Raw genomic sequence first — 13,460 nt, 5'->3', positions numbered from 1 at the left:
TTTTTCTTCTCTAATATATATATTAGCACTTTTTGATCCAAGTGTTTAGCCAATTTTCAGGATCAGGTTTGGTTTTGTTAGGAGGAGAAAATGGTGATGGAATCAGGTATTTCTTTGATGCACTCCTGTTTATTTATGAATAATGTACTAAGTCAAGTTTACTGAACGTAGTAGAAATCCAATAACAGGAGACAGTTTCTTTGCTCACAGTTATAAGTCTCTTTCAGCTAGTCGTTTACCCTCATGCTCTCCCTTTAGCTTTTTTTCTCAGGGTTACACTACCAGTGTTTCTCTGGCTGTATCTGGGGCTTCTATGCTCTTTCTCTGTGCTTTTCTGCTACTTCTCACCCACACAGCTCCACCAATTAATGTCCCAGCCCCTGCATTGGTGGTATCACTCTCTGTAGAACCCCCTGGGCCACCTAGTTCAGCTTCTACTCCAGGTGGGTCACATACCTGTGTTTTGGATGTAGCTTCTACTGTTTTAAGCTATTTGGTTCCACGAAGGAGCTTGATTGTTACATTTATTCTAAATGTTAGTTTACACCAACGAGCTTCAATGAGGTTTTCTCCAGTCTTCCAACATAACATATATATGAATGGTTCAAGATTCTCCTTAGCCCCAACCTGATCAGGTCCACAGTTACATACATTAATTCTTTAGGGTGAAGACCCGTTGTGTCTTTTTTCTGCTGAGCATTTCCTTATAGAACATTTGAAGGAAATGTTTGCTCTTATTAAATGGATTTTTAGTAGTTCTGAACTTCAGTCATAATTGTATGTTAATTTTTTAGGAGGGGCAGTAGGTTATTCAACAGATCTACCTGTATCTGATCGACCCCACAGTGAGACAACAACCTATGTTAATATTCCTGTCAGTCCTACATCGAAGAAACAGCTCCACTACATGGAACTGGAGCTTCAAGAACCTAGCACAGGCATAAGAGGTAAGGGCCTTTAAGTGGGCCATTACTACTACTAAACGCTAACAAATGTAAACTGTGTGTGCATCCAGAGGGAGGTCCTGTACTCATGGCCGCCAGCTGCTTGTGTTGGAGTCTGCCCGCAATTGTCAACATTTAGAAACATTTTATTAGGGACACCTGTCCTGCTAAGCTGGGGCTCTGGAGGCTGCTATGTCTCCAGCCCTTGCCATTTATTTAATTTTTAAGTCTTATATAGCACACAATTGTCAAAAGCCCTCTGGGGGTTAGGTCAGTGTCATCCTCTCCATTATACAGATGTGGAAAGTGAGTCACATAGGCCCAGATCCACAAAGGTATTAACCACCATTGATTTAAATGGAAATTAGCAGCTAAATACCTTTGTGGATCTGGGCCAGAGAGCCTAAGCCACATTTTTCAAACGTAGGTGTATAAAGCCCATATTTAGGCACCTACATAAAAGTAGCCTTACTTTCAGATGCATTGAAACATGAGAACCTGCAGCTCCGTAGGGCTGCAGGGGCTCATCACCTATGGATTTAGAAGTCTCTGGCAGGCAAAAAAGCCACACGCATAAAATTAATAAAACAGAAAAAAGCGAACCCTCTCAGGAATACCTCCTCAATGTGCCAAACCAGGCTGCACAGAGCCTCCACAGTCCATCTAGAAACTGGTGTTGCTGCTTCTCAGAGATGCAAGCCCCCAAAAGGCCCTACTAAGCTTTTGTGCCTACCTGATTCTGGGCTGCTCTGGTATCTAGCACTGTCCTGGTCTAATTTAGGTAGCTCAGGGTCCACTGCACTCCTCTCTTGCCACGCACAGATTCCTCTGCTGCAGTGATGTTGGTAGGGCCTCCCAGAGTAGTGGGTATTGGCATTAGGGTGCCATTAAGATGAATGGGACTTCAGCCCTTTCCGAGCAAATGTTTCAGGCTGTCTGCAGTCTCAGGCAGATATGATTTAATTGCCTGTACTTGGTTCATAGTTTCAAGGTTTTCTTCACCTCTATGAGGTTTAGAGACTTGCCTTTTTAAATAACACAAGCTAAGAACCTGATATAATTTCATGACTCCAGGAACTGGGGCCCTAGGCAGTGCACTTCTAGGACTTGCTCCTGGAAGATTCTGAATACTCTGGTATGATCCATAAAAGAATACCCATACTGGGTCAGACAAATGGTCCATCTAGCACAGTATCCTGTCTTCTGACAGTGGCTTGTGCCAGATGTTTCAGAGGGACTGAACAGAACAGGGCAATTTATGGAGTGATCCATCCCCTGTCATCCAGTCCCAGCTTCTGGCAATATTTAGGGACACCCAGAGCATGGGGCTCCATCCCTAACCATCTTGGCTAATAGCTGTTGATGGACCTATCCTCCATGAACTTACCTCATTCTTTTTTGAACCCAGTTATACTTTTTGCCTTCATAGCATCCCCTGGCGATGAGTTCCACAGGTTGATTGTGCATTGTGTGAAGAAACACTTATGTTTGTTTTAAACCTGCTGCCTATTTATTTCACTATGTGACCCCTGGTTATTGTATTAGGTGAAAGGGTAAATAACACTTCTCTATTTATTTTCTCCACACCATTCATGATTTTATAACCTCAGTTGTCTCTTTTCTAAGCTAAACAGACTCAGTCATTTTAATCGCTTCTCATGTGGAAGTTCTTCCATACTCCTAATCATTTTTGTTGCCTTTCTCTGTACTTTTACCAATTCTAATCTCCAGGAAAGCACTTGAGTATGTGCTTAATTTTAAGCACATGTATAGTCCCATTGACCAGTGGGATTACTCACATGCTTAAAAGTAAGCATGTTCTTAAGTGCTTTGCTACATCAGAGGACCATATACCTTAATCTGGCTCTGGCTACTTAGTCCCTTGCAGCATTAATCCTTTGGCACCTCAGAATAAATCATAAAGACCATACATGGAGATTTGGAAGAGTAATTCCCCATTCAGATAAATTCCAGTGAGAATTTTGCATGTAATTCCTTGTACTCAGGACTGACAATTTTCCCTATCAGATCTTCAAGTATTGACATTTTAAGCAATTTTGGGTATGTGTGTTTTTAAATCTAGTTTTGATTAAACAAGTTTATAACTTTTAAGTGTTACCACTGTTTCTCCATGCCTATCTAAGGTACTAATCTGGGCCCTATCACTGTGTAGTATCTGAGCACCTCACAATCATTAATGTAGTTGTCTTCACAACACCACTGTGAAGTGCTATTACTGCCATTTGGGGATGGGGAAATGAGGCATAGAGGTCTAGATCTACAAAAGACTTTTGAGGATTTGGGCCTAAATCATTTAACTCCCATTGAAATCAGGATCTGGCTTTCCATCATTTAACTACCCTGCCACACAGTGGATAACTCAGCCCTGAGTTATGTGCCCAGGCTCCATTTACAATGAATGGGGAGTTCAGTGCCTAAGAATGGGATTGCATTCTGAGTAGGGAGCTGCCTAAAGTAGCCAGTAAGAAATGCTGAGGAGAGGGGCATTGCCTAAAGCCCCACCCCAAAAAGCTAGTTAGACACCTCCCGGAGTTAGGTTTTTATCTCCACTTGGGGCTCTCAACTATGAGCGCTCTCCTGAAGTTAGGTGCCTAAAGTCAGATCAACCCTTTCTTGGAAATAAACGAAGAGGAGGTGACTCCCACTTGTGCCCAATGCTAGAGCACTCATCTGGGATGTGGGAGACCCAGGTCCAAATCCCCACTCTGTCTGATTTAGAGCAGTGGCTTAAAGATGGGTCTCTTACCTCCCATGTAAGTTCCCTAACCACCAGGCTGTTGGGTATTCAGAAGTGGCTCCTTCTCAATCTCTCCTGTTGATGCTGTTCAGCTTTGTATAAATAAAATATTAATTGAATCAGGGGCTGGAACCTGGTGCCGTTCCTTCCAGATGAGTGCCCTAACCATCAGACTATAGAGCTGTTCTTGCTCTCTGCTTACTTAGCCATCTAAGTCCCTGTGAGTCAGGGAGCTGCTCCATGCCAGCTGGCGAAGGACACACCATTCCATAACTCACAACAGGCCTGACACACTCATTGCTCCAACAGTGTTGTCATAATCTGTATCTAAAAGGTGTCAGGTAAAGTATCGTATGCAAACTGGTAACACTCTGGTCATTAAGATTATTGTGTGATGTATGTATGGGTGGTGCATAAACAATTAAAAGATATGTACTGGAAATACATTCTTAAAAGGTGTTTTGCAAACAGGGAATAAGCCTAGCCTGTCCTAGACAAAGGAATGTTGTTTTGCCTCTTTTCCTGTGTCTCCAGGGTAAACTGAGCCAGGTAATACCTCAGGGGACAATGAAAAGTACATCTACATATAAGGTAAACAAAGCCATCAACTAAACTAGTGGTGTGGGAAAGACCACTTAATGATCATGTGGGATGGAGCCTGCACCTGCAGCAAGCCACCCCGCTCTTGAAACAGACACAATAGATTTTGGAAAATATAAGCAGAAACACAATGCCATTTTGGCATCCATCACCTAGGGGCCAAAGGGGGAGCAGTGCCGTTTGAGCTGATGAAAAGTGTATCTTCTTGGATCCAGCTGGAACTGACTATAGGTGAGAAATCTACATAGACAAAGATTGTCACTGGTGGAAATCAGGGTGAATAAAAATCAATGATTTAAAAAAAAATCTGATTTTTTTAAATTTAAATCGGATTTTTTTGATAAAATGCTTTTTGAGGAAAAAACCTATGTAAAGATAGTTTTAATTAAGATATATTATAGCTCAAAGATATCTCAACATGGAATAGGGATTATAAATTCTAATTCTATAGTATGAGACAATCTATTCGTGTAATGTTTAAGAAAAGTCTTGTAAATGAGTTCCAATAGTTCATGAATTAGGGACCCAATCTTATGGGGTTCCAGGGGCTTCAGTGTAGGTTATTTAGGTTAATTTTTATATCTATCCAATGGGACTCAGTGCTCAGTCCAGAAGATACCATCAGAGATGCTTAGTTTTTCAGTTCTCAAACTGTGGATGTGTCTCCAGAGATAAAATGCTTGTTAACAGCAAAAATGTTTTTGAATAAATAAATAAGATATAGAGGTGAGAAATAACAGACCTCAACCCTATTGTCCCACTGCAAATTTGTGTACACAGAGTCAATCCCTTACCTCTCTCTAAAAGTGCAAAGTTTCAAAAAGTTCAATGAATAGAAGATTGTTGGGGGAGGAATAGGTCTGGACAAGGCGAATAAGTCTGGAGAGAAATGTGAGAAGGGAGTAGAACAGGCAGTAGAAACAAAAGTGAAAGTGTTTGAGCAGCATATTCCAGAAGTCTTGAGGTCTTTCTGAGTGTAGCCTTCGTTGATTTGAGATCTACCATACCATTCTCTCACTAGAAGGGAAAACCTATATCGGCAGCAGGCCATAAAAGAGACCCAATTTGGGAATATTTTAATGAAGTTCCTCTACCTGTGGGTAAGACAGTCATGCATGCAAAATGCAAGCAGTGCAACAAAGAAATGCAAAGCCTGGTCGCCTGAATGAAACAACATTATTGAGGAAGCTGGGTTGAAGATTATGAAAGGAACATGTCTGAACATGCAGGATCTTCAAGTTGGCAAACTTTTATTTCATATTTCTTTCTTAAGGACTACCTGTCTTCCTTCTAGACTATCTTGAATTCTCATATTTGAGCAAAAAATATAGTTGTTACTCTATGGTACTATCATTTTAGATGCAGTTGTGATAAAAAAATAAATAGCTGAAATAGGCAGATCTTCCTTTTACAATTTCACCTTTGAAGTAGTACTGAGTGTCAGTGAATGCAATGAGTAATACTAAATGAGCAATATGGTAATAATAATTAAATAACTGCATTGACTTATTTTGTTTAGGAGAATACATCCTCAAAATACAGGATTCTGAAGACTATCCACCTTCAGGATTGCCATCATTTTCTATAGTTTCAGAGTTATCTGCCAATGGTAGTGTTTCATTCACATTATATATGTCACATAGCCACAGTATATCACCTGTACCCCCCAAAAAAAATCTCCATCATCCAGAAACAACCATAGATAAGTTTGCCCGGTTTGTTTATGCAACAACTTCTCCTTTCCATATGATTGAGAACCCACACTTCATTAATATGATTCAGTCATTAAGACCAGGATACAGACCACCCAACAGAGCAGGTGTCACAGGCAAATTGCTGGATAAAGTGTATGAAAGAGAATTTGAGCAGTGTGCAAAAGGTCTAGAGGGTGAAAGTGTTAACCTGAGTCTTGATGGGTAGAGCAATGTCCACAATGATCATGTTGTATGTGCTTGTGTGACAACAGAAGAAGGGAATGTCTTACAGAAACAATTGATACATCAGGAAATGCACACACAGCAGAATACTTACAAGAAGTAGCAATAAAAGCTACAACAAACTGTGGGGAAAAAAATTCAAATGTCTAGTGCACAGCTTGGTCACAGACAATGCTGCAGATGTATCCAAGATGAGAAGAAATTATTTAGAAGAGAGTGAAGAGAGTCCCAAGCTAATAACATACGGTTGCCGTGCTCATTTGATGCACCTCCTAGCCAAAGACTTCAGTGTTCCAGAAATAAAGGCTAATGTTGAAATTGCAAAATACTTCCGTAACAACCACTTTGCAGCAGCTGCTCTGAAAAAAGTGGGAGGAACCAAGCTAACTCTCCCACAAGATGTGTGATGGAACTCAGTAGTGGACTGTTTTGAGCACTATATCAAGAACTGGCTTAATCTGATGACAGTTTGTGAACAAAATCGTGAAAAAATAGATGGCACCGTCACAGCCAAAGTTCTCAACATTGGGCTTAAGAGAAATGTCAAACACATGCTGAGTACCCTGAAGCTTATTTCTGTAGGCTTGACTAAAATGCAGGGAAATAGCTATTTTATTGCTGATGCTGTTGAAATTTAGAAGGAACTGAGTGAGATCTTAAAAAGAAAAGTATGCAATGACAGAGTAAAATTACAAACATTAAAAAAACAAATGCAACAAGCACTATCACCAGCTCATTTTCATGCAAATATTCTCAATACTCGGTACCAGGGTCAAACTGTAACAACTGAAGAAGAGGAGTTGGCTATGACATGGACATCCAGCAATCATCCCTCCATAATGCCAACTATAATAAACTTCAGATCTAAGGGTGAACCATTCAAGAAATATATGTTTGCTGATGATGTTTTAAAGAAAGTCACACCAGTGGACAGGTAGAAGTCACTTAAGCTTGGAAGTCACTTGGATTCAGAAACTGTTGAAGTGATAATCTCACTTTTAACAGCAGTAGCTTCTTCTACCAGTGTACAAAGAATATTTTCTTCCTTTGGACTAATTCATTCCAAATTGAGAAATCGTTTGGGACCTGAAAAAGCAGGAAAGCTTGTTTTTCTTTTCCAGATTATGAACAGACAGGAGAATGAAGGTGAAGACGACTGAGTTAGCTGCAGAAGCCAATATTTAAAGTTTCTCATGTTGACATGGCTGACATAGTTGATTTAATTTTTGTTTTTAAAAATATTTCATTTAACTATTTTAGTTAAAAACAATTTTAACCAAAACAAACATGATTTTATGTGTAATGTTTAAATTAAAAATTCATATGCTTGTTTTGTTAAAATATTTTATGTTTGCTGTTGAATAAAAAAATCCAGAATACATAACGTTGTTGTTGTTGTTGTTGTGTTTGTTGTTTTAGTTAAATAAAACAATTTAAATGTCTTTTTGGTGATGTTCTCCTCCTAATACAGCATAGCATGAAAATCCTCCAAATATTAATGATTAACCTGTTGAATTGGAGATAGTTCACCTCCCAATGACTTATTAAATATTTGCTTCGATTACCTTTGGTGAATGAAATAACCAAACAATCATTCATTTTCTGATATAGCTGTAAAACTAATCTGAAAAGTTTTCAGAATAAATCACTTAAAAATGTATAGTGTGTACCTTCCAAAAATGAAACCTACATCTATTTCTGAGTTGTGAAGAATGCACTTTTATGTAGAAATCCATGGTTAAATCTAGTCTTCCTGACTAGTGAGTTAAATCATTATTTAAATAAATTTGATTTAAATCAAATCCACCCGGGTTGAAATTAAGTTTGTCACCAGAAAGCATGTTTTGTTTGTTTTTGTTTTATTTCTAACCATGTTTGTCTTCGATTCTTACATATTATTACTTAAATATCTGTTAGTTAATAATAAACTTATTCTTGTTTTATTATAAAACCATCTCGGTGCTGTGTGTTAAACTGAAGGGTGAAATCCTCAGCTAAACTAACAGGCTGGTGTGGGTTCTGTCTCTTTGGAGGCAGTAAACCTAATAACTTCTGTGAGTATCCAGTGAGAGGGATTGGACACTGTGGGGGAGATGGTTTTGGGGAGATGTGGGACTGGAAGGGCTGTTGGTGTTGCCCTGCAACCAGGCTGGTGGAAGCCAGGGGGTGGCAACTGTGATGTGAACAGGCTGCTGGTGTCAAGGAACTGAGCCAAAACTGCACAGCACATGGTTACAGGGCAGGCCTGGGTGAAGTCCCAAAGTGCCACAGCCCCTCTTCTCTCCCTGCCATTTCACTTTTGGCTAGCCGAGGCAGCTCCCCACTCAGCTTGTTGGCTCTGAAAAATCCCTTTCTTAGGGGCTTAGCTGTCTCCAGGCATAGGGGACAGCTACAGGCAGCTTAGATTACATGGCGTCACCCAACTCAGGATTGAAAATTCCACTAGGTGGCTGTCTGTCTGTGGTGAGGCATTGCTCCCCGCCGTCAAGCGACATCTAAATCCTTTTGAAAATCTGTTTCTAAGTGACTTCCCAACATCACAGAGGAAGTCTGTGGTGGACAAGAATTGAACCCAGGCCTTCCACAGTCCAGGGTGGTGCATTTAACCTCTGGACCAGCATTCCCCAGAAATGCATGATATTATAGTCAACAGTACAGTTGTATTTGTTTTTTTGTTTTTTTCAGGGGGCGGATCAACCAAATATGCACAGATTGACATTGCGGCCACGGAGACAGCCCACAAAGTGGGAACTCAGCATGCTCAATGCCGTGAGGACCGCCTGCAGGAACTTGAACACAAGAAGAAAGGGTCCCAGGAGTGATCTGTTTGGGAAAGAACTTTTTGCTCACTGTAACTTGGTACTAATTTAAATTTCAAATGATTCACATATTTATTATTTAAAACATACTCTTATAAAAGCTGCCCTTGTTTATCATATTTATACCAGACTCATTCCAATATTCTAATTCCTAATTGGAAAACTGGTAGCAAGATGTGTGTTTTAAGCTTTGAGTGTAATGTCCAGAAGTTCTCTTCTTTTTCCATATACAGTATATGTAAGTTACTGTTTTCTTTTTCTATAACTCAATAATCCTGGAAGAACGTGGTGCCATATCTCAATGACTACTGATCTGGGGCATTGTATTTAAAGAATTTTGAATGTGTGCAAATAAGGATGTATGTTTGTGGGTGGATGTGTATGCATACAGTATTGATCTGTGCAAATAGACATATATGTATCCATACACGTAAGTACATAAAAACCACAAAAAATATATTCAGATATTGTTAAGTATCTTACTTAAATACCAAAGAAAGAAAATTCAGAGTTTAAAACCTTTTTCTACTGGCATATTTTTGTCCAAATACAGGCTCACTTATGCACATGCTTAACTTTACATAGGTGCGTAGTCCTATTGAAGTCAATGGGTCTACTCCTGTGCGTCAAGTTATGCATATGTGTAAGTGTTTGCAGTGTCGGGCCATTTTTATGACTGTCTAGTTGTGCCTGAAAATCAGAGATTTGAGGCCAACATTTCCAAAATCCACTATTTTTAGGTGCTTTGGTTTTTGGGTGCCCAACTTAAGTACAAAGCCTGGAGCTTTATTTTCAGAGGCATTGAGTACCTGAACCTCCCACTGACTTTGACTAGAATTGTGGGTGGTCAATACCTTGAAAATCAGGCTCCTGGTTTCTCAAGTTGAGCTGTCCAAAATCAAGGTACTCCAAATTAATAGTCACATTTGAAAATCTGGGCCTGCATTTGTATCTCCAAAACTGTGCCTCAAAAATGGAAGCCAGGATCAAAATCAGTCCATCAGAGTTAAAACTAAAACTACCATTTATTCATTCCAGGCTATGCCTAAATATTGCAGAACCAATGCTATGTAAGATCACACTGTCTTTTGAGACCCTACAATGCATAGGCACAATGGGATGTAATATAGCAATATAGTTTTAGCTAGAATTCTGAGATGTCTTGCTTTAGCATAGTTAAAGTGACATTGTATGCTTCAAAAACTTGACCTATTCTTTCTTGCATCAATTTGTAAGTCTGCAGTTTTGTGGTTTGTCTTTTTGTCCTGAGACAAAGTGCTATTATTTATTTTTAGTCTATGCCAGAGAACCTACAGTAACAAACCAGCGTGTTTGTACTCTGGAAAAAACAAAATGTTGGCAATGAGTAACATATCAGTTTTGAGCTTTCAAGGATTATCAGAAGCAAGTTAATTAAACAAATACTCTAAGTACTGAAAAATACTTTGACAATATCATCTTAGGAACCAATTCTGCTTGTAGATCCATGCAGTAACTAACATCAATGAGTGAAATTTTTGGACTGAAACGAATTTTACTCACTGACTTCAATCCCTTGTGTCTATTTGAAGGCAATTTTTTTTTGTTTTACATTTAACAATTAGCATTAAAAATGCCCCAAGCCTCTTTAGCAAATAAATAAGCATATGAGAGCTGACAATAGCTACTGTCATCTTTCATATAGAATTATAGAACCGTAGAACTGGAAGTATAAGTATATACTAATGTGCTATCTCTTTAGGGACAATGATGGGCTATCTTATAAATGTGTTCACCCAATTTTAAAAATGTTTTTTTTTGTTTGTTTTCTGAATGGACAGTTACAATTTATTTTGTAAATTTGTATTGAAAAGAACGATGATATCCTGGACTCTTACTGCTTCTTGGGACCTGTTTCAGTTAGCGCCAACCCTATAAGCCTCCCCTCCTCCCCATGCATGGGACTGCCAGTGGAGTTGATGAGAGATTTCCTTAGGGAAGGCTTGCAGGATCAAGCCCTTCGTTATGTAAATATTTGTATTTAATGTTTACAATTCATATTATTTACTGAAAAGTTTTCTTATGTTTTACTGCGTCACTTTGTAGTTAGTCACTGTTTTTTGAAAAGGTGGCTTTTTGACACAGGGCTGGTGTTAAAATACTTGCAATATATACTAGTGACACGGAAGGCCAATGTTTGGACTTGAGCAGCCTGATCTTCCCTGTCATGTATATAGCAGCAGTCTTGCCAGTGTGGAGCTTATGTCATGATACGCTAAGCTGTGTTTTACACATTGCAACATTACCTTAATAAGTGGCAATACTGTGTCACAACAGCACAGGACAGAGCTATCATGTACTGATTCAAAGTCATACCCCCCCCAAGGCCCTGATTCTGCACTGGGATCTGCTAGTGTAGATCTCTGCACCCACACAGAATTTGCATTAGTGAATCCTGATGCAGGATTGGGATTGTAATCATTGCAATATCATGACACAACATGAGGCTACCTGCAGCAGACAATTTGAAGGGGAAGGGTGATGGTATTTCCCTGCTTTGGATAGAGTTCATCACTCTCATCCCAGCCAGGGATGAATGACTCTTATCACCAGTTCATTCAGATATTTCTGATTAGGTAATACATGTATGGTCTTTCAAATGTACCACAGTCCGTCATGGTGAATATATCGTGAATACACCTTACCAGGGAAAGATACATTCTTTTAAGGCCGCATTTCCCTACATGCTCCTCCTCCCCACAAATTACTCTTTGAACACTGCACATTGCAACATGGTTATTTGGGGCAGAGGGGACACACAACGTTGGAGCCCACAAATTCTTCAGCTACTTCTGCCTTTAAATGATGAGTTACAATGTTAGAGACCCAGTCAGGTTAAAATTTATGTCTCTCTGTGTTTTTATAGATATATAATAATATTACTAAAGAAAATAGTCCATCCATCCAGAGAGATATGTCTCCTTTCTGAGGATTCTAATAGCACCCTATAGGGCTGTATGAAAAAATAAATTTTTAAACCTCTTATTTACTTTTCAATATTCATGCTCTTTGTTTCCTTTTTGCCTTTCAGATAGCTTGGACAATGAAAAGCAGACTACCATTTTTCACTTTTCTATGTGATCAGTCTGTTTTTATATCTGATTTCAGTGTCAGGATTTCATGCAGAAGAGTGAGGGTACCATTTGGGATGCAGATGCAACATGGCAGTGTAAACTTATTGAAAAGAGAAATCTGTTTCAATTGGAAATGCATATAAATCACAGAAACATTTCCATTGGCCTTTCAGTTGATAAAAGCTTGTTTTTAACAAAACATATATTCTGGGCTGAATTTGACCTGGCTGGTATCCCTTTAATATGATTATATGGATTTTCTGATATTGAGAAATTTTGTACAGGGATAAGCAGTAGCTGTTCAAATCTCAATATCTTGGCTATGTTAAAGAAATGGGTTGTTGTTAGTTTTGTTTTTAAACTATCTCACAGGCCTCATCTATGTTCTGGACCTACACAAGCTTACTTTAAGAAGGTTTCCTGAGCTACAGCACAGGAGCACACAAAAATGGGAAGTGTCTATCTTTTAGATTTCCATGAAGGCCAAACAGCTCTTTCTCTCAACAGGTTGCATTACCAAAAAAAAAAAAGTTAGTTTCCAGACTAATACCTTGGTCCCAGTGCCAGACCAAGACATATTTTAAAGGCTAAGCTATAAACCCATGAACAGACCTTTGTTAAATATAGCAGTGCTTCGATCACATACATTTATAGGGGTACACACACACATACCCTTAACAGAAAGAGGGGGGAAGAAGAGAGAGATCTAGACTGCAGTTTGCCATTCAATTCAGAGTTGTGGCCAAAATACCAAAAACCAATAAATCCCCTTTTCAGATAAATTTGGCATTCTGATTTGTCCTGGGAGAAGTGAAAAGTTTTGGTGTTGATCCTACATTCTGCACACACCCACTGACTTCTGTATGGCTTGCGGGATCTCATCATGCAGGTGACCTACTCTCCAAAGAGCAAAACAGCACTATGTCTGCTGATCCCTGAAAGAAGTTGTTACTCTTTGGAAGTGCCATCACCACAGTAACAACACATGCCAAAAGTGGGAATTTATGGAGCAGTGCTTCTAGGGATGAAGTCAGAGAAAACTGGCTTTAGCTACCTGTCATCAGGTGAAGTATTGTGTGCATAATGGTAGTCAGGCAGATCAGGTAGTCTAGCCAATATTTGGTCCATCTTTAGTATAGGTATGTTTCACACACATTTATGTAAAAAGCAACAGAGGGTCCTGTGGCACCTTTAAGACTATCAGAAGTATTGGGAGCGTAAGCTTTCGTGGGTAAGAACCTCACTTCTTCAGATGCAAGACTTCTTGCATCTGAAGAAGTGAGGTTCTT

At 39.3% G+C, this 13,460-nt stretch overlaps 1 protein-coding gene across 1 annotated transcript in view; it reads left to right on the top strand.

The window, feature by feature from the left end:
* DOK7 (docking protein 7) overlaps nucleotides 1–11,967 on the top strand; it is a 101,333-nt gene extending 89,366 nt beyond the window's left edge. The window contains exons 11-12 of the mRNA XM_034772337.1: nucleotides 795–947; nucleotides 8,925–11,967. Of these exons, the coding sequence (XP_034628228.1) occupies nucleotides 795–947; nucleotides 8,925–9,061 (290 nt within the window). The 3' untranslated portion in view covers nucleotides 9,062–11,967. The remainder of the gene's footprint in view (nucleotides 1–794; nucleotides 948–8,924) is intronic.
* The last annotated feature ends 1,493 nt before the right edge of the window (nucleotides 11,968–13,460 follow it).

Source organism: Trachemys scripta, chromosome 5, assembly GCF_013100865.1.
Source record: "Trachemys scripta elegans isolate TJP31775 chromosome 5, CAS_Tse_1.0, whole genome shotgun sequence".
Lineage (NCBI taxonomy): Eukaryota > Metazoa > Chordata > Testudines > Emydidae > Trachemys > Trachemys scripta.
The sequence above is the reverse complement of the archived record's forward strand: the minus strand, read 5'-3'. Positions and strand labels throughout refer to the sequence as shown.